General features: G+C 46.2%; 1 protein-coding gene across 1 annotated transcript in view; it reads left to right on the top strand.

Annotated features, from left to right (window-relative positions):
• LOC137371651 (E3 ubiquitin-protein ligase MARCHF4-like) overlaps window positions 1-25,630 on the top strand; it is a 107,493-nt gene that overhangs the window by 37,496 nt on the left and 44,367 nt on the right. Inside the window, exon 2 of the mRNA XM_068034445.1 lies at window positions 12,031-12,186. Within this exon, the coding sequence (XP_067890546.1) occupies window positions 12,031-12,186 (156 nt within the window). The remainder of the gene's footprint in view (window positions 1-12,030; window positions 12,187-25,630) is intronic.

Here is a 25,630-nt window from a genome sequence, read left to right as displayed (position 1 = left end):
TGCCTCATGGGGACAAACCTATCCAGCAGTTGCAGCAAGTGTTCCCTAAACAACCTCCACATTTCTGCCGTGCATTTCCCTGAGAACATCTGTTCCCAATTTAAGCTCCCCAGTTCCTGCCTAATAGCATTGTAATTCCCCCTCCCCCAATTAAATATTTTCCCATCCCGTCTGCTCCTGTCCCTCTCCATGACTATAGTAAAGGTCAGGGAGTTGTGATCACTATCACCGAAATGCTCTCCCACCGAGAGATCTGCCACCTGGCCTGGTTCGTTGCCAAGCACCAAATCCAACATAGCCTCCCCTCTAGTCGGCCTATCTACATATTGAGTCAGGAAACCTTCCTGGACACCCCTGACAAAAACTGCTCCAACCAAACTATTTGCACTAAGGAGGTTCCAATCAATATTAGGGAAGTTGAAGTCACCCATGACAACAACCCTGTTACTTCTGCACCTTTCCAAAATCTGCCTCCCAATCTGTTCCTCCGTGTCTCTGTTGCTTTTGGGGGGTCTATAGAAAACTCCCAATAAAGTGACTGCTCCTTTCCTGTTTCTGACTTGCACCCATAATGACTCAGTAGACAAACCCTCCTCGACGACCTCCCTTTCTGCAGCTGTAATACTATCCCTGATTAGCAATGCCACTCCCCCACCTCTTTTACCTCCCTCCCTATTCCTTTTGAAACATCTAAACCCCGGAACATCCAACATCCATTCCTGCCCCTGTGATATCCAAGTCTCTGTAATGGCCACAACATCGTAGCTCCAAGTACTGATCCATGCTCTAAGTTCATCACCCTTATTCCTGATACTTCTTGCGTTAAAATAGACACATTTCAACCCATCATACTGGCTGCAACTTGTCGTGTCAATTGTCTAACCTTCCTCACAGACTCTCTGCACTCTGTATCTTCCTGTTCAACAGCTACCCCATCCACTGATCTTCTCTCTCCACAGATGCTGCCAGACCTGCTGAGTATTTCCAGCATTTCTTGTTTTTATTTCAGATTTCCAGCATCTGCAGTATTTTGCTTTTATTTTACTGCTTAGTTAATGTTGATTTTGAGTGTAGTTGTTATAGTGTTAAGAATTTCCATTTTTTAATGGTGAAACTTGGAAATCTATGGGCTGAATTTTACCGGCCCCTCAGTGCCGCGGGAAGAGGCCCGCCTCCACCTGCAACGTTGAGAAGGGCCTGCTGCATAATGCCAGCGGCGGGGGACCTTGGTGTGCCCTCGCACCGCCCCCCACCCCCTCCCACCATCAGGTGGTGGGCCCTTCATCTCCATACTAAAATGAGCCCTCACAACTGACCTGCCATCCCGTGCCGATTTTACGGCCTCCATTCGGCCTTAGCACGCCTTTGAAACTCGGCACAGATTTCTGAGGCGAGAACTTGGTGGGGAGGGGGGAGTAATAAAAATTTCAGGGTGGGAGGAGTGGAGGAGTAGGGAAATCAATTTTTATTGGATGTGTGGATGGTGGGAAGGGGTTATAGGCCAAATGTTATAGCTTGTGGACGTAATGTTCAGTGAGGGAAAAAGGGATTTCAAAGCATTAAAATGACCACTGGGGGGTTGGGGAAGGGCTATCCACATATTTTTTATTTTTTAATAAAAATTTCATTCTGCTGCCCATTTAAACATTAAAAGTAATTCTATGGGCTTAAAGCCCTTCAAAAATGTTGCTGGCGCCTGCGCAGTGGCGCCGGACATCATTGCCGGGGACGCTGACGCTACACATCATCGGGGGCAAGAACTCCGCCCCCACTATTTAAATGAGCCCCTGCGCAAAATATCGCGGGGGCATTGCGGAGGCCACTGAATGCAGGCACCCTGCCGAGGTTAAAAGGCGCTGTCGTGGAGCGCGGCGCCCGATTAAAGTTCAGCCCTATATTTTTAAAAACTAAAAAAAAGGATTTCACGGACATTGAAACATCGAGAGAGAGCTGAACTTTATGGATTTTTTTTTAAAAAGAGGAAGGTCAACAAGAGGTTCCTGGCTTTGACCAGAAAACAAATACTGGAAAACAGGTGATTTCAAGTAAACACCACAGGGAGGTTGACTTAAGAGTTATCCTTTGTTGTGACAAGAGAGAATTTATGATTAGCTTGCTTGGAAAAGTAGCCCATCGAGTCTGCACCGATGCATTAAAGACACCTGACCTGTCTACCAAATCTCATTTGCCAGCACTTGGCCCATAGCCTTGAATGTTATGACGTGCCAAGTGCTCATCCAGGTACTTTTTAAAGGATGTGAGGCAACCTGCATCTACCACCCTCCCAGGCAGTGCATTCCAGACCGTCACCACCCTCTGGGTAAAAAGGTTCTTCCTCAAATCCCCCTTAAACCTCCTGCCCCTCACCGTAAACTTGTGTCCCCTCGTAACTGACCCTTCAACTAAGGGGAACAGCTGCTCCCTATCCACCCTGTCCATGCCCCTCATAATCTTGTATACCTCGATCAGGTCACCCCTCAGTCTTCTCTGCTCCAGTGAAAACAACCCAAGCTTATCCAACCTCTCTTCATAGCTTAAATGTTCCATCCCAGGCAACATCCTGGTGAATTGCCTCTGCACCCCCTCCAATGCAATCACATCCTTCCTATAATGTGATGACCAGAATTGCACACAGTACTCCAGCTGTGGCCTTACCAAAGTTCTGTACAACTCCAACATGACCTCCCTGCTTTTGCCTCAATTGATAAAGGCAAGTGTCCCATATGCCTTTTCCACCACCCCAATTAACCTGCTCTTCTGCCTTCAGAGATCTATGGTCAAACACACCAAGGTCCCTTTGTTCCTCAGAACTTCCCAGTGTCAGGCCATTCATTGAATACTTCCATGTCACATTACTCCTTCTAAAGTGTATCACCTCACACTTTTCAGCATTAAATTCCATCTGCCACTTTTCTGCCCATTTGACCATCCCGTCTAGATCTTCCTGAAACCTAAGACACTCCACCTCACTGTTAACCACTCGGTCAATCTTTGTGTCATCTGCAAACTTACTGATTCTACCCCCCACATAGTCATCTATGTCGTTTATATAAATGACAAATAGGGGACGCAGCACAGATCCCTGTGGTACGCCACTGGACACTGGCTTCCAGTCACTAAAACAGCCATCTGTCATCACTCTCTCTCCTACAACAAAGCCAATTTTGAATTCACCTGATCAAGTTACCCTGTATCCCATGTGCATTTGCTTTCTTGATAAGTCTCCCATGTGGGACCTTGTCAAAGGCTTTGCTGAAATCCATGTAAACTACATCAACTACACTACGGTGAGACCGCACCTGGAGTATTGCGTGCAGTTCTGGTCACCGCATTATAGGAAGGATGTGGAAGCTTTGGAAAGGGTGCAGAGGAGATTTACTAGGATGTTGCCTGGTATGGAGGGAAGGTCTTACGAGGAAAGGCTGAGGGACTTGAGGTTGTTTTTGTTGGAGAGAAGGAGGAGGAGAAGTGACTTAATAGAGACATATAAGATAATCAGTGGGTTAGATAGGGTGGATAGTGAGAGTCTTTTTCCTCGGATGGTGATGGCAAACACGAGGGGACATAGCTTTAAGTTGAGGGGTGATAGATATAGGACAGATGTCAGAGGTAGTTTCTTTACTCAGAGAGTAGTAGGGGCGTGGAAAGCCCTGCCTGCAACAGTAGTAGACTCGCCAACTTTAAGGGCATTTAAGTGGTCATTGGATAGACATATGGATGAAAATGGAATAGTGTAGGTCAGATGGTTTCACAGGTCGGCGCAACATCGAGGGCCGAAGGGCCTGTACTGCGCTGTAATGTTCTAATTCTAATACTACCCTCATCGACACCCCTGGTCACATGCTCAAAAAATTCAATCAAATTTGTTAGGTATGACCTCCCTCTGACAAAACCATGCTGACTATTCCTACTCAAATTTTGCCTCTCCAAGTGGAGATAGATTCTCTCCTTCAGAATTTTCTCCAATAGTTTCCCGACCACTGACGTGAGACTCACTGGTCTGTAGTTCCCTGGCTTATCTCTACAACCTTTCTTAAATAGTGGGACCACATTAGCTGTTCTCCAGTCCTCTGGCACCTCCCCCGTGGAAGAGAGGAATTAAAAATTAGGGTCAGAGCCCCTGCAATCTCCACCCTCGCCTTCCACAGCATCCTGGGACACAAATCGTCCGGACCTGGAGATTTGTCCACTTTTAAGCCTGGCAAAACCTCCAATACCTTGTCACTCCCTATGACAATTTGCTCAAGAACCTCACAGTCTCTCTCTCTGAATTCCATATCTACTTCCTCATTCTCTTGGGTGAAGACAGATGTGAAGTATTCATTCAACACCCTACCAATGTCCTCTGGCTCCACAAACAGATTTCCCCCTTGGTCCCTAATGGCTCCTACTCTTTCCCTGGTTATCCTCTTCCCATTGATATACTTATAGAATATCTTGGGATTTTCCCTACTTTTACCAGCCAGAGCTTTCTCATATCCCCTCTTTGCTCTCCGAATTGCTTTCTTAAGCTCCATCCAACACTTTCTGTACTCCACTAATGCTTCCATTGATTTGCTCTCCTTGTATTTGCTAAAAGCCTCTCTTTTCCTTCTCATCGTACCCTGAAATGTTCTGTTCATCCATGGTTCTCTGGGCTTGTTGCTCCCACCTATTACCCTAGAGGGAACATGTTGGGCCTGTACCCTCCCCATTTCCTTTTTGAATGCCCCCCACTGCTGTTCTGCAGATTTCCCGACAAGTAACTCTTTCCAGTCTATCTTGGCCAGATCCTGCCTTATTTTACTAAAATTCACTCTCCCCCAATCCAAAACCTTTTTTTGCAACTTGTCTATTTCTTTCTCCATAACAAGATTAAATTGTACCATGTTGTGGTCACTATCACCAAAATGCGCCCCCACCAACACATCAACCACCTGTCCAGCTTCATTCCCCAGAATTAGGTCCAGCACTGCACCCTCCCTTGTTGGATGCTCTACATATTGAGCTAAAAAGTTCTCCTGTATACATTTTAAGAACTCCACTCCGTCGAAGCCCTTAACACGATGACTATCCCAATTAATGTTGGGAAAGTTGAAATCACCTAATATAATTACCCTATTATTATTTTTACACACCTCTGCGAATTGCTCACATATTTGCTCCTCAATTTCCCACTGACTATCTGGGGGTCTATCATAAACACCTAGCAATGTGGCTGTCCCTTTTTTATTCCTAAATTCTACCCATAAAGCTTCATTTGATGCCCCCTCCAAGATATCATCTCTCCTTATTGCAGTAACTGACTCCTTAACTAATATTGCAATGCCCCCTCCTCTTTATCCCCTCCTCTATCTCGCCTGAAGATTCTATATCCCGGGATATTGAGCTGCCAATCCTGCCTCTCCATCAACCATGTCTTGCATGAAGTGATATTGTTGCCTCCTGTAATTTTGAAGACATCCTGAATGCTTGCAGAAACTTTGCATCTTCAACTGACCTTTGTATCAAATGTGTATGAGAACTGACATCTGTTGCTTGACACTTGCTGTAAGACCTATCTTCTGATGTTGAATTTCTTTGAATGCCTATCCAAACAGACAGTTCATCAACCTCGCCTGGAAAATTTCTAGTGGCAGCCAACTATTTGACTTTGGGACACCTCGCCAAAACACCAGACTTCCATCTCTTCAGCAAAAGTTATTTTTTTCATCCCATTTATTTCTTTGTATCGGCTGTAAACAAAAATCCCATTTTTCCCAGTTAACCGGTTTTTGGGTGTATGTGCGTGAGGGCTAGGATAATAACACAGGGCTTTAATATTTCAACTCGCATATATATATATATATATATATATATATATATTAACTTCATTATTGGTTAAGATTTGGTTTTATAATAAATGGATAATTTTGTTGTCTGTTAAAGAAAGCTGGTTGGTGTGCTTTATTCTGGGGACAAATAGAGTATCTAATTGGCTATTCAGTCAGTGGGAAAATTTATTGATACGCTGTGGCCTGTGAAGAAGTGGGACTGAATTAACAGTGCACTCCTCCCACCTCAGTGGAAACAATGGTAAAAGTCTTAAAACGTGAAATCTTGTGTAATTCTTTAATCAGTCTGGGGAGTTCATATCTCTTCTTTTAAAGTTAATGGTCTCTACTGAGGTTGTAACAAATGTATTCGGGGAAGGCTAACAAGGCAAGGGAACATAGAACATAGAACAGTACAGCACAGTACAGGCCCTTCGGCCCACGATGTTGTGCCGAACCTTTAACCTACGGGTGAGGTCCCGGAGGACTGGAGAATTGCTAATGTTGTCCCCTTGTTTAAGAAGGGTAGCAGGGATAATTCAGGTAATTATAGACCGGTGAGCCTGACGTCAGTGGTAGGGAAGCTGCTGGAGAAGATACTGAGGGATAGGATCTATTCCCATTTGGAAGAAAATGGGCTCATCAGTGATAGGCAACATGGTTTTGTGCAGGGAAGGTCATGTCTTACCAACTTAATAGAATTCTTTGAGGAAGTGACAAAGTTGATTGATGACGGAAGGGCTGTCGATGTCATATACATGGACTTCAGTAAGGCGTTTGATAAGGTTCCCCATGGCAGGCTGATGGAGAAAGTGAAGGCGCTTGGGGTCCAAGGTGTACTAGCTAGATGGATAAAGAACTGGCTGGGCAACAGGAGACAGAGAGTAGCAGTAGAAGGGAGTTTCTCAAAATGGAGACGTGTGACCAGTGGTGTTCCACAGGGATCCGTGCTGGGACCACTGTTGTTTGTGATATACATTAATGATTTGGAGGAAAGTATAGGTGGACTGATTAGCAAATTTGCAGACGACACTAAGATTGGTGGAGTAGCAGATAGTGAAGGGGGCTGTCAGAGAATACAGCAGAATATAGATAGATTGGAGAGTTGGGCAGAGAAATGGCAGATGGAGTTCAATCAGGGCAAATGCGAGGTGATGCATTTTGGAAGATCCAATTCAAGAGTGAACTATACAGTAAATGGAAAAGTCCTGGGGAAAATTGATGTCCAGAGAGATTTGGGTGTTCAGGTCCATTGTTCCCTGAAGGTGGCAACGCAGGTCAATAGAGTGGTCAAGAAGGCATACGGCATGCTTTCCTTCATCGGACGGGGCATTGAGTACAAGAGTTGGCAGGTCATGTTACAGTTGTATAGGACTTTGGTTCGGCCACATTTGGAATACTGCGTACAGTTCTGGTCGCCACATTATCAAAAGGATGTGGATGCTTTGGAAAGGGTGCAGAGGAGGTTCACCAGGATGTTGCCTGGTATGGAGGGCGCTAGCTATGAAGAGAGGTTGAGTAGATTAGGATTATTTTCATTGGAAAGACGGAGGTTGAGGGGGGACCTGATTGAGGTGTACAAAATCATGAGAGGTATAGACAGGGTGGATAGCAAGAAGCTTTTTCCCAGAGTGGGGGTTTCAATTACTAGAGGACACGAGTTCAAAGTGAAAGGGGAAAAGTTTAGGGGGGATATGCGTGGAAAGTTCTTTACGCAGAGGGTGGTGGGCACCTGGAACGCATTGCCAGCGGAGGTGGTAGATGCGGGCACGATGGAGTCTTTTAAGATGTATCTAGACAGATACATGAATGGGCAGGAAGAAAAGAGATACAGAAGCTTAGAAAATAGGCGACATGTTTAGAGAGAGGCTCTGGATCGGCGCAGGCTTGGAGGGCCGAAGGGCCTGTTCCTGTGCTGTAATTATCTTTGTTCTTTGTTCTTTGTTCTACTCTAAGATCAAACTAACTACCTACCCTTCATTCTACTATCATCCATGTGCCTATCCAAGAGTCGCTTAAATGTCCCTAATGTATCTGCTTCTACTACCACTGCTGGCAGCGCATTCCACGCACCCACCACTCTCTGTGTAAAGAACCTACCTCTGACATCTCCCCGAAACCTTCCTCCAATCACCTTAAAATTATGCCCCCTGGTGATAGCCCTTTCCACCCTGGGAAAAAGTCTCTGGCGATCCACTCTATCTATGCCTCTCATCATCTTGTACCCCTCTATCAAGTCACCTCTCATCCTTCTTCGCTCCAATGAGAAAAGCCCTAGCTCCCTCAACCTTTCTTCGTAAGACATGCCCTCCAGTCCAGGCAGCATCCTGGTAAATCTCCTCTGCACCCTCTCTAAAGCTTCCACATCCTTCCTATAATGAGGCGACCAGAACTGAACACAATATTCCAAGTGTGGTCGAACCAGGGCCCTATAGAGCTGCAGCATCACCTCGCAGCTCTTAAACTCAATCCCCCTGTTAATGAAAGCCAACACACCATACGTCTTCTTAACAACCCTATCAACTTGGGTGGCAACTTTGAGCGATCTCTGGACATGGACCCCAAGATCCCTCTGTTCCTCCACACTACCAAGAATCCTGTCTTTAAGCCTGTATTCTGCATTCAAATTCGACCTTCCAAAATGAATCACTTCACACTTTTCCAGGTTGAACTCCATCTGCCACTTCTCAGCCCAGCTCTGCATCCTGTCAATGTCCCGTTGCAACTTACAACAGCCTTCCACACTATCCACAACTCCAGCAACCTTTGTGTCATCGGCAAACTTGCTAACCCAGCCTTCCACTTCCTCATCCAAGTCATTTATAAAAATCACAAAGAGCAGAGGTCCCAGAACAGATCCCTGCGGAACACCACTGGTCACCGAGCTCCATGCTGAATACTTTCCATCTACTACCACCCTCTGTCTTCTATGGGTCAGCCAATTTTGTGTCCAGACAGCCAACCTCCCCTGTATCCCATGCCTCCTCACTTTCTGAATGAGCCTACCATGGGGAACCTTATCAAACGCCTTGCTAAAATCCATATACACCACATCCACTGCTCTTCCTTCATCAATGTGTTTTGTCACATCTTCAAAGAATTCAATACGGCTTGTGAGGCATGACCTGCCCCTCACAAAGCCATGCTGACTCTCTCTAATCAAACCATGCTTTTCCAAATAATTATAAATCTTGTCTCTCAGAATCCTCTCCAATAATTTGCCCACTACCGACGTAAGACTGACTGGTCTATAATTCCCAGGGTTATCCCTATTCCCTTTCTTGAACAAGGGAACAACATTTGCCACCCTCCAACCATCCGGTACTACTCCAGTGGACAGTGAGGACGCAAAGATCATCGCCAAAGGCTCAGCAATCTCTTCCCTCGCTTCCCGTAATATCCTTGGGTATATCCCGTCTGGCCCCGGGGACTTATCTGTCCGCATATCATTCAAAATTTCCAGCACATCCTCCCTCTTAACCTCAACCTGTTCAAGCATATCAGCCTGTTCCACGCTGTCCTCACAAACGACCAAGTCCCTCTCACTAGTGAATACTGAAGCAAAGTATTCATTTAGGACCTCCCCTGCCTCCTCCGACTCCAGGCACAAGGTCCCTCCACTATCCCTGATCGGCCCTACCCTCACTCTGGCCATCCTCTTGTTCCTCACATAAGTGTAGAATGCCTTGGGATTTTCCTTAATCCTACCCGCCAAGACTTTTTCATGTCCCCTTCTAGCTCTCCTAAGTCCATTCTTCAGTTCCTTCCTGGCTACCTTGTAACCCTCTAGAGCCCTGTCTGATCCTTGCTTCCTCAACCTTAAGTAAGCTTCCTTCTTCCTCTTGACTAGCTGTTCCACATCTCTTGTCATCCAAGGTTCCTTCACCCTACCATCCCTTCCCTGCCTCATCGGGACAAACCTGTCCAGCAGTTGCAGCAAGTGCTCCCTAAACAACCTCCACATTTCTGTCGTGCATTTCCCTGAGAACATCTGTTCCCAGTTCCTGCTCCCCAGTTCCTGCCTAATAGCATTGTAATTCCCCCTCCCCCAATTAAATATTTTCCCATCCCGTCTGCTCCTGACCCTCTCCATGACTATAGTAAAGTTCGGGAGTTGTGATCACTATCACCGAAATGCTCTCCCACCGAGAGATCTGCCACCTGGCCTGGTTGTTGCCAAGCGCCAAGTCCAACATAGCCTCCCCTCTAGTCGGCCTATCTACATATTGAGTCAAGAAACCTTCCTGGACACACCTGACAAAAACTGCTCCATCCAAACTATTTGCACTAAGGAGGTTCCAATCAATGTTAGGGAAGTTGAAGTCACCCATGACAACAACCCTGTTACTTCTGCACCGTTCCAAAATCTGCCTCCCAATCTGTTCCTCCGTGTCCCTGTTGCTATTGGGGGGTCTATAGAAAACTCCCAACAAAGTGACTGCTCCTTTCCTGTTTCTGACTTGCACCCATAATGACTCAGTAGACAAACCCTCCTCGACGACCTCCCTTTCTGCAGCTGTGATACTATCCCTGATTAGCAATGCCACTCCCCCACCTCTTTTACCTCCCTCCCTATTCCTTTTGAAACATCTAAACCCCGGAACATCCAACATCCATTCCTGCCCCTGTGATATCCACGTCTCCGTAATGGCCACAACATCGTAGCTCCAAGTACTGATCCATGCTCTAAGTTCATCACCCTTATTCCTGACACTTCTTGCGTTAAAATAGACACACTTCAACCCATCATACTGGCTGCAACTTTGTCGTGTCAATTGTCTAACCTTCCTCACAGACTCTCTGCACTCGGTATCTGCCTTTTCAACAGCTACCCCATCCACTGATCCGTAGCTCCGGTTCCCATCCCCCTGCCAAACTAGTTTCAACCCTCACGAAGAGCTCTAGCAAACATCTCGCCCAGGATATTGGTGCCCCTCCAGTTCAGATGCAACCCGTCCTTCTTGTACAGGTCCCACCTTCCCCAGAAGGTATCCCAATGATCCACATATCTGAATCCCTCCCTGCTACACCAGCTCTGTAGCCACGTGTTCAGCTGCACTCGCTCCCTGTTTCTAGCCTCACTAGCACGTGGCACCGGTAACAATCCTGAGATTACTACTCTGCTCGTCCTGCCTTTCAGCTTCCAACCTAACTCCCTATATTCGCTTTTCAGGTCCTCATCCCTTTTCCTAGCTATGTCATTGGTACCGATATGTACCACAACCTCTGGCTGCTCCCCCTCCCCCTTAAGAATCCTGTAGACTCGATCCGAGACATCCCTGACCCTGGCACCCGGGAGGCAACATACCATCCAGGAATATACAATAAATGGTAGGATACTGAGAAGAACAGAGGGTCCTTGGAGTGCATGTCCACAGATCCCTGAAGGTGGTTGCATAGGTAGATAAGGTGGCTAAGAAAGCATATGGGATATTTGCTTTTATTAGTCGAGTCATAGAATATAAGAGCTGGGAGGTTATGCTGGAACTGTATCAAACCCTAGTTAGGCCACAATTTGAGTACTGCATGGTCACCGCACTGTCGGAAGGATGCGATTGCACTAGAGAGCGTGCAGAGGAGATTTACAAGAATGTTGCCTTCATTGGAGAATTTTAGTTATGAGGAAAGGTTGGATAGGTTAGGGTTGCTTGCATTGGAACAGAGGAGGCTGAGGAGAGACCTAATTGAAGTGTATACAATTATGAGGAGTCTAGATAGAGTGGATAGGAAGGTCCTATTCCCCTTGGTTTAGGGGTCCAAACAGGGAGCATAGATTTAGGATAAGAGGTAGGCGGTTTAGTGGGGACTCAAGGGGAAGTTTTTTTCACCCAGAGGGTGGTGGGGATCTGGAACTCGCTACCTGAAAGGGCGGTAGAGGCAGAAAGCCTCTTAACATTTAAAAAGTACTTGGATATGCACTTGAAGCGCCGTGCCGACCAAGAGTTGGAAAGTGGGATTAGATTGGATGGCTATTTATCAGTGGCCTGGACATGATGGAGCGATTGACCGTCAATGCTGTATATTTGTATAATTTCTATTTCTATGATTTGAAGGGCAACAAGGGATGGATAATAACTGCTGGCTTTGCCAGCGATGCCTACATCCCAAGAATGAATAAAAATTCTGTCAGTGGTCTGTTCCTCTATTACATTGATTAATGATTACTCTGTTATATCAGTATGTCCTGTGCTGCTGTCCTGTTAGTCACACCTCCACTGTGCCTGTTGCTGTCATTTAGGGGGATTTGCTGAGCCCATGTCGTTGTGCTGGATCTGTTCGCTGTACGCACCAACCTTGCCTAATAAAATGGATCAGTGAGCGGGGATCCTGGAGTTGTGAGCTGTGTTACTACAAATACCACGTCATTGCCATCAGTGCAAAGAATCCCCTCCAGGTACCACCCATTTTTTCTACATTTGTTTTACTCTGAGCTCCTATCCCTTCCCTCCTGAAGGCACTGACTCTTTTAGAGAAGGATCACTGCTTCACCCAAACAATCACTTCCCATCAGTTGGCCTCACCCAAGGGGTCATTCCCCAATACTGAGCCTAGACCATGGGTCAGTGGACTTTCCATTTATGGGGGTCTTTTGTGTTTTCCTAAAGCTTACACACATGCAATTTCTCACAGGGGTCACTGGATAGTATTCAGGAACAGGAACCCCAGCTGACCTTTCACTCCCTAACCTAGGGGTGCTGAGAGCATCTGCCTCCTCAGTCAAGATCAACTGGGCATGGAACTATCCTGGTTCTTACATTTCAGGCCAAGACTAACTGCGAGACAGATGTGAATTTATCCAACTACTCATGTCTCTCAGAATATCCCAGAATGCTTCACCTGCAAGGCAGCACAGTTGGTTTCATATTGTAGGCAAATGTGCCAGCCAATGCATGTAGAGCAAGATCCCACAAATAGTAAATGAATTGCCCAAAGGGCTGGATGTTTCATTTAGCAACCAAGCCACTGTATACACATCTGCTGAAGATTAGCCTTCAGCAGTAAAGATATTGGCTTGGCTAGTTGAGTCTTATGAACCGTTTCACAGCTACCAATGGGTCACAAAACCATCCAGCCACATTGGGCAGGCTTCAGCAGATTAATGAAACCACAAAGGCAGGAGACTGGAGAAAGCTTTGAAGAAAAATTCTTCAGGCAAGATGGATACAGAACTGGCTCTGTCATAGAAGACAGAGAGTAGCAGTGGATGGGTGCTTTTCAGAATGGAGGGATGTGACTAGTGGTGTTCCGCAGGGATCAGTGCTGGGACCTTTGCTGTTTGTAGTATATATAAATGATTTGGAGGAAAATGTAGCTGGTCTGATTAGTAAGTTTGCGGACGACACAAAGGTTGGTGGAGTTGCGGATAATGATGAGGATTGTCAGAGGATACAGCAGGATATAGATCGGTTGGAGACTTGGGCGGAGAAATGGCAGATGGAGTTTAAACCGGACAAATGTGAGGTAATGTATTTTGGAAGGTCTAATGCAGGTGGGAAGTATACAGTTAATTGCAGAACCCTTAGGAGTATTGACAGGCAGAGAGATCTGGGCGTACAGGTCCACAGGTCACTGAAAGTGGCAACGCAGGTGGATAAGGTAGTCAAGAAGGCATACGGCATGCTTGCCTTCATCGGTCGGGGCATAGAGTATAAAAATTAGCAAGTCATGCTGCAGCTGTACAGAACTTTAGTTAGGCCACACTTAGAATATTGCGTGCAATTCTGGTCGCCACACTACCAGTAGGACGTGGAGGCTTTGGAGAGGGTACAGAAGAGGTTTACCAGGATGTTGCCTGTACTGGAGGGCATTAGCTATGAGGAGAGATTGGATAAACCCGGGTTGTTTTCACTGGAACGACAGAGGTGGAGGGGTGACATGATAGAGGTTTACAAAGTTATGAGTGGCATGGACTGATTGGATAGTCAGAAGCTTTTTCCCAGGGTGGAAGAATCAGTTACTCGGGGACATACGTTTAAGGTGAGAGGGGCAAAGTTTAGAGGGGATGGGCGAGGCAAGTTCTTTACATTAAGGGTGGTGAGTGCCTGGAACCTGCTGCCGGGGGAGGTGGTGGAAGCAGGTACGATAGCGACGTTTAAGAGGCATCTTGACAAATACATGAATAGGATGGGAATAGAGGGATACAGTCCCCGGAAGTGCAGAAGGTTTTTGTTTAGGAAGGCATCAAGATCGGCGCAGGCTTGGAGGGCCGAATGGCCTGTTCCTGTGCTGTACTGTTCTTTGTTCTTTGTTCAATCAGAAAGTCAACATTGCACAGTTCAGATTTTGACATGGTCACTGGCTAAATCACAACTTGCTATTAGAAAGCTCCTTTATAGTGAAAGCTGACGTCATCAATACTCAGTATATGAACATAAATCAGTGACAGTCCAACACTATGCTTTGGTATAAAAACAAGAAATGCTGGAACCACTCAGCAGGTCTGGCAGCATCTGTGGAAAGAGAAGCAGAGTTAACGTTTCGGGTCAGTGACCCTTCTTCGGAACTGACAAATATTAGAAAAGTCACAGGTTATAAGCAAGTGAGGTGGGGGTGGGGCAAGAGATAACAAAGGAGGTCTGGATTGGACCAGGCCACATAGCTGACCAAAAGGTCACGGAGCAAAGGCAAACAATATGTTAATGGTGTGTTGAAAGATATTGTTTGCCTTTGCTCCGTGACCTTTTGGTCAGCTATGTGGCCTGGTCCAATCCAGACCTCCTTTGTTATCTCTTGCCCCACCCCCACCTCACTTGCTTATAACCTGTGACTTTTCTAATATTTGTCAGTTCCGAAGAAGGGTCACTGACCCGAAACGTTAACTCTGCTTCTCTTTTCACAGATGCTGCCAGACCTGCTGAGTAATTCCAGCATTTCTTATTTTTATTTCAGATTTCCAGCATCCGCAGTATTTTGCTTTTATACTACTATGCCTTGGTAGTAGGTGTTAAACCAATCATTCCCTCCAGAATGTCTATTCACTCATGAACAAGGCCCTTTCAATCTTATCTGTACAGGGTGGGTGGGTATTAGGGAGCTATCTCCGCCAGTCACTGTGTATAGAAGTGGGTGGGTAGTAGGGGAATGTGCCTCCCAGTCACTGTGTATAGGGTTGGGTGGGTACAGGGGGCTGTGGCTGACAGTCACTGTGTATAGGGGTGGGTGGGTACAGGGAGCTGTGTCTCCCAGTCACTGTGTATAGGGGTGGGTGGGTATAGGGGGCTGTGTCTCCCAGTCACTGTATATAGGGGTGGGTGGGTATAGGGGGCTGTGTCTCCCAGTCACAGTATATAGGGGTGGGTGGGTATAGGGGGCTGTGTCTCCCAGTCACTGTGTATAAGGGTGGGTGGGTACAGGGAGCTGTGTCTCCCAGTCACTGTATATAGAGGTGGGTGGGTACAGGGGGCTGTGTCTCCCAGTCACAATGTATAGGGGTGGGTGGGTACAGGGGGCTGTGGCTGACAGTCACCTTACTGTCCTGAAACTTGGTTGATCAGAGAGAAATTTCCCAGAGTGTCCCCCATAAATTGGCATGGGATTTCTCTCTGTTCTTTTGCCTCTCCCCACAGATTGCAGGACTTGTACCAACAGGATCAGCCAGACTTCTCATTCCCTTTGTTTCTGTACATTATAGGTAGAACCTTATTGTAGATAATTCTATTGACTTCCTGACTTTCACACTTTGGGCTCATTGTGATCTTCATGGTGTTGTAAAATGGTGATAGAAAATTTCAGTGAATTTTACATTCTCCCTATTTTTATTTCCATTAAAATCAGGAGAGATGTAAAACAAACAGCCCATTTTCCATCACCTATTTCAAACTATCTCATAAGTCAAAATTACCCTCTTTGTCACTTGCTGAAGCCTCCAATCACATCTTTCAATCTCCCCAAGTCCACCTTTATTCCTAATCCTTTTCCTCGATATAAAGTGATAGCTGATTCCTCAACCCCGCTCGCCCCATGACCTCTCCATTGCCAAGATTTGAATCATCTCCAATCACTTCCTTGTATCCCTCACCACCCCCATTCCCTTCCCTCTTTGAACCCCACTTCCTTTCCTGAAAAAATAATTGTCCTTGTTGCTTAAAACTGCATATCCAAACTTTGGCCTTCCATTCTCCATTATCTCTTGGAGTCCAAGGCTAGAGCATAGCTGGCCTATTCCCGGATCAACCGTATCAAACTCTCCTCTTCCAAAATCACTCACTATTCTAGGATCATCCTACAGAGCAACAGAATCCCATTTCTTTTCTCTACACCAACCTGTTGCTTAAGCCCCTCCTCACTTCTCCTGAAACCTCCAGCTACAAGTGGGAGGAGTTCAGGGATTTCTTCATGACCAAGATGCAGAACATCTATTCAGTTGCTCTCTAGCTTCCATTCTTTGTCTTGCCCATAAACCCAAGCCACCCTCTTACCCTAGCCCTGCACCATGTATCCCCATGCCCTTTCTGAGTTCATCTCATCCATGAAATTCACCTCTTGCTCTTTGACCCCATTCTCACTAAATTCCTGACTAGTCAGCTTCCCTTCCTGGCCCCCATGAAAGCAGATAGTAACAGTTCCCTCTCCTCGGGTAATGTCCCCTCCCTTTTAAATTGATCATCATCAACCCTCCTCAAAACTCGCACCCTTGACCCTTCTGTCCTCATAAATGACCGTTCTATCTCCAACTTTCCAAGGTCCTTAAATGTCTTCTCACTTGCTAGACCCATGCCCTCCTCTCCTGCATTCCATGTGTGAATTCCTCCAAATCAGTTTCTGTTCCTTCTGCAGCACTGAGTAACTCTCTAATCAACTGAACGAGATTATTCAGACCTCCTGTTTGACCTGGAACTGAGCTTCCAATTCCATATAATAAAAGCTACATTTCTAACCTTTGCCAGTTCTGATGGAAGGTCACTGACCTGAAACGTTAACTCTGCTTCTCTCTCCACAAATGCTGCCAGACGTGCTGAGTATCTCCAGCATGTCTTGCTTTTATTCCAATTCCATATCCTCTCCATCACAAACACTGTCTAATTCCACCTCCATAATATCGCCTGTCTTCAAGCTGGACTCAGCTCATCTCTTTCTGAAAAGAACATAGGATCAGGAGCAGGCCATTCAGCCCCTAAAGCCTGTTCCACCTGAAATGCTCTCATCCATGCCTTTGTCACCTCCAGGTTATTTCAGTGCTCTTCTGGCCAGTCTCTCGACTTCCACTTTCTAAATTTCAGCAGATTGAAAACTCTGTTGTCCATATCCTATCGTACATGAAGTTCCATTCTCCCACCACTCATGTTCTTGCTGACCTACATGGGCTTCTGCTTACCCATTACTCAAATTTTAAATTCTCAGCCTGATATTTGAATCCTTTTATGGCATCGCAACCATAGAATCATAGAAAGTTTATGGCACAGAAAGAGGCCACTTCACCCATCGTGTCTGCATCAGCCGTAAAACAAGCCACCGAGTCTAATCCCACCCTCCAGTATTTGGTCCGTAGCCCTGCAGGTTACAGCTTGAGGTGCACATCCAGGCACCTTTTAAATGAGTTGAGGGTTTCTGCCTCAACAACCCTTTCAGGCAGTGAGTTCCAGACCATCACCACCCTCTGGGTGAAAAAACTTTTCCTCATCTCCCTCTAATCTTTCTACCAATCATTTGAAATCTCTGCCCCCTCGTCACCTTTGCGAAGGTGAATAGACCCTTCACCTCTACTCTATCCAGGCCCCTCACAATTTTGTACATTTCAATCAGATCTCCTCTCAGCCTTCTCTGTTCCAAGGAGAACAACCCCCAGCCTATCCAATCTTTCCTCATAGCTGCATTTTTCCAGTCCTGACAACATCCTCATAAATCCAGTTCTGAGGAAGGGTCACTGACCTGAAACGTTAACTCTGCTTCTCTCTCCACAGATGCTGCCAGACCTGCTGAGTATTTCCAGGACTTTCTGTTTTTATTTCCAATTTCCAACATCCGCAGTATTTTGCTTTTTTTTAAATCCTCGTAAATCTCCTCTGTACCCTCTCTAGTGCAATTACATCCTTTCTGTAATGAGGTGACCAGAACTGCACACAGTACTCAAGTTGTGGCCTAACCAATGATTTATATAGTTCCAGCATAACCTCCCTGCTCTTACATTCTATACCTCGGCGAATAAAGGAAAAGATTCCATATGCCTTCTTAACCATCCCATCGACCTGTCCTGCTAGCTTCAGGGGTCTGTGGACATTCACTCCAAGGTCCCTGACTTCCTCTACACCTCTCAGTATTCTCCCATTAATCATGTATTCCTTTGCCTGTTTGACCACAAGACGGAGAGTATCGTAGATAGCACGTACAGAGAGGTGGTCACACCGCAGGCTCAGACTCCATAGGCAGGAAGGGAATGGGTGACCACCAGGCAGAGCAAGAGGACTAGGCAGGCAGTGCAGGAATCTCCTGTGGCTACTCCCCTGTAAAACAGATATACTGCTTTGGATACTGTTTTGGGGAATGGCCTATCAGGGGAAAGCAGCAACAGCCCAATTCATTGCACCACGGTTGGTTCTGCTGCACAGGGGAGGAGTAAAAAGTGTGGGAATGCAATACTTATCGGGGATTCAATTGTAAGGGGAATAGATAGGCGTTTCTGTGACCACAAACAAGACTCCAGGATGGTATGTTGCCTCCCTGGTGCGAGGGTCAAGGATGTCTCAGAGCGGTTACAGGACATTCTGAAGGGAGAGGGTGAACAGCCAGTGGTCGTGGTACACATTGGTACAAACACCATAGGTTAAAAAAAGGATGAGGTCCTAAAAGCAGAATATAGGGAGTTAGGAAGTAAGTTGAAAAGTAGGATCTCAAAGGTAGTGATCTCAGGATTACTACCAGTGCCACGTGCTGGTCAGAGTAGAAATAGCAGGATATATCAGATGAATACGTGGCTGAAGAGATGGTGTGAGGGGGAGAGTTTTAGATTCCTGGGACATTGGGACCGGTTCTGGGGGAGGTGGGACCAGTACAAACTGGACAGGTTACACCTGGGTAGGACCGGGACTGATGTCCTAGGGGGAGTATTTGCTAGAGTGGTTGGGGAGGGTTTAAACTAAAATGGCAGGGGGATGGGAACATTTGCAAGGAGTCAGAGGAGGGGGGATCAAGGACAAGAACAAAAGACAGTAAGGGGAATAAGAAGTGATAAACAGAGAAATCAAGGGCCAGAATCAAACAGGGACACAGTGAAAAATAGTGGAAAGGGGCGGTGCAGTGGTTAGCACTGCAGCCTCACAGCTCCAGCGACCCGGGTTCAATTCTGGGTACTGCCTGTGTGGAGTTTGCAAGTTCTCCCTGTGTCTGCGTGGGTTTCCTCCGGGTGCTCCGGTTTCCTCCCACAAGCCAAAAGACTTGCAGGATGGTAGGTAAATTGGCCATTATAAATTGCCCCTAAAATAGGTAGGTGGTAGGGAAATATAAGGACAGGTGGGGATGTGGTAGGAATATGGGATTAGTGTAGGATTAGTATAAATGGGTGGTTGATGGTCGGCACAGACTCGGTGGGCCAAAGGGCCTGTTTCAGTGCTGTATCTCTAAACCAAAACTAAAACTAAAGTAATGTTAAAAAGACAAGCCTTAAGGCTTTGTGCCTTAACGTGCAGAGCATTCGCAATAAAGTGGATGAATTAATCGCGCAAGTTGATGTAAACGGGTATGATATAGTCGGGATTACAGAGACATGACTGCAAGGTGACCAGGGATGGGAAATGAACATCCAGGGATATTCAGCATTTAGGAAAGACAGACAAAAAGCAAAAGGCGGTGGAGTTGCATTGCTGGTTAAAGGGGAAATTAACGCAATAGTGATGAAAAATATTAGCTCTGACGATGTGGAGTCTGTATGGGTAAAGCTGAGAAACACTAAGGGGTGAAAAGCGTTAGTGGAGGTTGTATATAGACCCCCAAACTGCAGTGGTGATGTTGGAAATGGCATTAAACAGAAAATTAGAGACGCATATGATAAAGGAACATCTGTAATTATGGGCGACTTTCATCTGCATATAAATTAGGCAAATCAAATTAGTCACAATACCGTAGAGGAGGAATTCTTGGAGTGTATACGGGATGGTTTTCTGGACCAATACGTTGAGGAAACAACTACTGAACAGGCCATCCGAGACTGGGTATTGTGGAATGAGAGAGGAATAATTGACAATGTAGTTGTGCGAGATCCCTTGGGGATGAGCAACCATAGAACTTTTCATCAAGATGGAGAGTGACGTAGTTGATTCTGAGATGAGGGTCCTGAATCATAGTAAAGGAAACTACAAAGGTATGAGGCGCGAGTTGGCTATGACAGATTGGGAAACGTTACTTAAAGGGATGACAGTGGATAGGCAATGGCAAACATTCAAAGAGCTCATGGATGAACTGCAACAATGTGGGAGGTAAGGGTCGCCAAGAGTGTCCCTGCTGACTTCATCTGCGGGAAGTGCACCCAACTCCAGCTCCTCGATAACCGCGTTAGGGAACTGGAGCTGGAGCTGGATGAACTTCGGATCATTCGGGAGGCGGAGGCGGTTATTGAGAGGAGTTATGGGGAGGTAGTCACACCTCAGGTAAAAGAAGTAGGTAGATGGGTTACCGTCAGGGGAAGGAGAGGGAACCAGCAGGCAGTGCAGGGATCCCCTGTGGCCGTTTCCTTCAACAACAGATATACCGTTTTGGATACTGTTGCGGGGGACGACTTACCAGGGGTAAGCAATGGGGTACAGGTATCTGGCACAGAGTCTGTCCCTGTTGCTCAGAAGGGAAGGGGGAAGAGGAGCAGAGCATTAGTCATTGGGGACTCCATAGTTAGGGGAACAGATAGGAGGTTCTGTGGGAACGAGAGAGACTCACGGTTGATGTGTTGCCTCCCAGGTGCCAGGGTTCGTGATGTCTCGGATCGTGTTTTTGGGATCCTTAAGGGGGAGGGGGAGCAGCCCCAAGTCGTGGTCCACATAGGCACCGACGACATAGGTAGGAAGAGAGATGGGGATTTAAGACAGAAATTCAGGGAGCTCGGGTGGAAGCTTAGAGCGAGAACAAACAGAGTTGTTATCTCTGGGTTGTTGCCCGTGCCACGTGATAGCGAAGCGAGGAATAGGGAGAGAGAGGAGTTGAACATGTGGCTGCAGGGATGGTGCAGGAGGGAGGGTTTTGGTTTCCTGGATAATTGGGGCTCTTTCTGGGGTAGGTGGGACCTCTACAAACAGGATGGTCTTCACCTGAACTAGAGGGGTACCAATATCCTGGGGGGGGAGATTTGCTAGTGCTCTTCGGGGGGGTTTAAACTAATTCAGCAGGGGAATGGGAACCTAAATTGTAGTGCCAGTGTACAGGATGTTGAGAGTAGTGAGGTCAGGGATAAGGTTACAAGGACGCAAGAGGGCACTGGCAAGCAAGAACTTGGTTTAAAGTGTGTCTACTTCAACGCCAGGAGCATCCGGAATAAGGTGGGTGAGCTTGCAGCATGGGTTGGTACCTGGGATCTCGATGTTGTGGCCATTTCGGAGACATGGGTAGAGCAGGGGCAGGAATGGATGTTGCAGGTTCCGGGATTTAGATGTTTCAGTAAGAACAGAGAAGATGGTAAAAGAGGGGGGGGTGTGGCATTGTTAATCAAGGAGACTATTACAGCGACAGAAAGGACATTTGAGGACTCGTCTACTGAGGTAGTATGGGCCGAGGTTAGAAACAGGAGAGGAGAGGTCACCCTGTTGGGAGTCTTCTATAGACCTCCGAATAGTTCCAGAGATGTAGAGGAAAGGATAGCGAAGATGATTCTCGACAGGGGCGAGAGTAACAGGGTAGTTGTTATGGGGGACTTTAACTTTCCAAATATTGACTGGAAATACTATAGTTCGAGTACTTTAGATGGGTCAGTTTTTGTCCAGTGTGTGCAGGAGGGTTTTCTGACACAGTATGTGGACAGGCCAACCAGGGGCGATGCCACATTGGATTTGGTACTGGGTAATGAACCCGGCCAGGTGTTAGATTTAGATGTAGGTGAGCACTTTGGTGATAGTGATCACAATTCGGTTAGGTTTACCTTAGCGATGGGCAGGGACAGGTATATACCGCAGGGCAAGAATTATAGCTGGGGGAAAGGAAATTATGATGCGATTAGGCAAGATTTAGGATGCGTAGGATGGGGAAGGAAACTGCAGGGGATGGGCACAATCGAAATGTGGAGCTTATTCCAGGAGCAGCTACTGCGTGTCCTTGATAAGTATGTACCTGTCAGGCAGGGAGGAAGTTGTCGAGCGAGGGAGCCGTGGCTTACTAAAGAATTTGAAGCGCTTGTCAAGAGGAAGAAGAAGGCTTATGTTAGGATGAGACGTAAAGGCTCAGTTAGGGCGCTTGAGAGTTACAAGCTAGCCAGGAAGGATCTAAAGGGAGAGCTAAGAAGAGCGAGGAGAGGACACGAGAAGTCATTGGCGGATAGGATCAAGGAAAACCCGAAGGCTTTCTATAGGTATATCAGAAATAAAAGAATGACTAGAGTTAGATTAGGGCCAATCAAGGATAGTAGTGGGAAGTTGTGTGTGGAATCAGAGGAGATAGGGGAAGCGTTAAATGAATATTTTTCGTCAGTATTTACAGTAGAGAAAGAAAATGTTGTCGAGGAGAATACTGAGATTCAGGCTACTAGGCTAGATGGGATTGAGGTTCACAAGGAGGAGGTGTTAGCAATTTTGGAAAGTGTGAAAATAGATAAGTCCCCTGGGCCAGATGAGATTTATCCTAGGATTCTCTGGGAAGCCAGGGAGGAGATTGCAGAGCCTTTGTCCTTGATCTTTATGCCGTCATTGTCGACAGGAATAGTGCCGGAAGACTGGAGGATAGCAAATGTTGTCCCCTTGTTCAAGAAGGGGAGTAGAGACAGCCCTGGTAATTATAGACCTGTGAGCCTTACTTCGGTTGTGGGTAAAATGTTGGAAAAGGTGAAAAGAGACAGGATTTATAATCATCTAGAAAAGAATAAGTTCATTAGCGATAGTCAGCACGGTTTTGTGAAGGGTAGGTCGTGCCTCACAAACCTTATTGAGTTTTTCGAGAAGGTGACCAAACAGGTGGATGAGGGTAAAGCAGTGGATGTGGTGTATATGGATTTCAGTAAGGCGTTTGATAAGGTTCCCCACGGTAGGCTATTGCAGAAAATACGGAAGTATGGGATTGAAGGTGATTTAGAGCTTTGGATCAGAAATTGGCTAGCTGAAAGAAGACAGAGGGTGGTGGTTGATGGCAAATGTTCATCCTGGAGTTTAGTTACTAGTGGTGTACTGCAAGGATCTGTTTTGGGGCCACTGCTGTTTGTCATTTTTATAAATGACCTGGAAGAGGGTGTAGAAGGGTGGGTTAGTAAATTTGCGGATGACACTAAGGTCGGTGGAGTTGTGGATAGTGCCGAAGGATGTTGTAGGGTACAGAGGGACATAGATAGGCTGCAGAGCTGGGCTGAGAGATGGCAAATGGAATTTAATGCGGAAAAGTGTGAGGTGATTCACTTTGGAAGGAGTAACAGGAATGCAGAGTACTGGGCTAATGGGAAGATTCTTGGTAGTGTAGATGAACAGAGAGATCTTGGTGTCCAGGTACATAAATCCCTGAAGGTTGCTACCCAGGTTAATAGGGCTGATAAGAAGGCATATGGTGTGTTAGCTTTTATTAGTAGGGGGATCGAGTTTCGGAGCCACGAGGTCATGCTGCAGCTGTACAAAACTCTGGTGAGACCGCACCTGGAGTATTGCGTGCAGTTCTGGTCACCGCATTATAGGAAGGATGTGGAAGCTTTGGAAAGGGTGCAGAGGAGATTTACTAGGATGTTGCCTGGTATGGAGGGAAGGTCTTACGAGGAAAGGCTGAGGGACTTGAGGTTGTTTTCGTTAGAGAGAAGGAGGAGGAGAGGTGACTTAATAGAGACATATAAGATAATCAGAGGGTTAGATAGGGTGGATAGTGAGAGTCCTTTTCCTCGGATGGTGATGGCAAACACGAGGGGACATAGCTTTAAGTTGAGGGGTGATAGATATAGGACAGATGTCGGAGGTAGTTTCTTTACTCAGAGAGTAGTAGGGGCGTGGAACGCCCTGCCTGCAACAGTAGTAGACTCGCCAACTTTATGGGCATTTAAGTGGTCATTGGATAGACATATGGATGAAAATGGAATAGTGTAGGTCAGATGGTTTCACAGGTCGGCGCAACATCGAGGGCCGAAGGGCCTGTACTGCGCTGTAATATTCTAAAAAAAAAAAAAATTGTTTTTCCCTGTCTGGCACAAAAGTAAAACGGAAAATGTAGACTTACAAGGGAAATTAGAGATAGCATTAGATCCAAAGAAGAGGCATATAAATGTGCCAGAAAAATCAACAGACCTGAGGATTGGGAGCAGTTTAGATTTCAGCAAAGGAGGACCAAGGAATTGATTAAGAAGGGGAAAATAGAGTACGAGAGCAAGCTTGCGGGGAACATAAAAACTGACTGTAAAAGTTTCTATAGGTATGTGAAGAGCAAAAGATTGGTGAAGACAAATGTAGGTCCCTGACAGTCAGAAACAGGGGAATTTATTATGGGGAACAAAGAAATGGCTGACCAACTAAATGCATACTTTGGTTCTGTCTTCACAAGGAAGGACACAAATATCATACCAGAACAGTTGGGGAACACAGGGCCTAGTGACAGAGAGGAACTGAAAGAAATCAGTACGAGTAGAGAAATGGTGTTGGGGAAATTGATGGGATTGAAGGCCGATAAATCCCCAGGGCCTGATGGTTTGCATCCCACAGCACTTAAGGAAGTGACCCTCGAAATAGTGGATGCATTGGTGGTCATCTTCCAAGATTCTATAGACTCTGGAACAGTTCCTACAGATTGGAGGGTAGCTAATGTAACCCCACTATTTAAAAAGGGAGGGAGAGCGAAAGCAGGGAATTATAGACCAGTCAGCCTGACGTCATTAGTGGGGAAAATTCTAGAGTCCATTATCAAAGATTTTATAGCAGAGCACTTCGAGAACAGTGGTAGAATCGGACAGAGTCAGCATGGATTTATGAAAGGGAAATCATGCTTGACAAATCTACTAGAATTCTTCGAGGATGTAACGAGTAGAGTTGATGAGGGGTGCCAGTGAATGTGGTTTATTTGGACTTTCAGAAGGCTTTCGACAAATTCCCACATAAGAGATTAACATGTAAAATTAAAGTGCATGGGATTGGGGATAGTGTATTGCGATGGATAGAAAATTGGTTGGCAGACAGGAAACAAAGAGTAGGGATAAATGGGTCTTTTTCCGAAGGGCAGACAGTGATTAGTGGGGTACCACAGGGATCGGTTCTAGGACCCCAGCTGTTCACAATATATATTAATGATTTAGATGAGGGAACTAAATGTAATATCTCCATATTTGCAGATGACACAAAACTGGGTGGGAGGGTGAGTTGTGAGGAGGATGCAGAGAGGCTTCAGGGTGATTTGGACAAGTTGAGTGAGTGGGCTAATGCATGGCAGATGCAGTATAATGTGGATAAATGTGAGGTTATCCACTTTGGTAGCAAAAACAGGAAGGCAGATTATTATCTGAACGGCTATAAACTGAGAGAGGGGAATATACAACAAGACCTGGGTGTTTTTGTGCACCAGTCGCTGAAGGTAAGCATGCAGGTGCAACAGGTGGTAAAAAGGCAAATGGCATGTTCGCCTTCATAGCGAGAGGATTCGAGTACAGGAGCAGGGATGTCTTGCTGCAATTATACAGGGCCTTGGTGAAGCCATACCTGTGGTTTTGGTCTCCTTATCTAAGGAAGGAGGTTCTTGCTATAGAGGGAGTGCAGCGA

Source organism: Heterodontus francisci, chromosome 7 (genome assembly GCF_036365525.1).
Source record: "Heterodontus francisci isolate sHetFra1 chromosome 7, sHetFra1.hap1, whole genome shotgun sequence".
Lineage (NCBI taxonomy): Eukaryota > Metazoa > Chordata > Chondrichthyes > Heterodontiformes > Heterodontidae > Heterodontus > Heterodontus francisci.
This window is presented reverse-complemented; position numbering and strand designations above follow the sequence as displayed.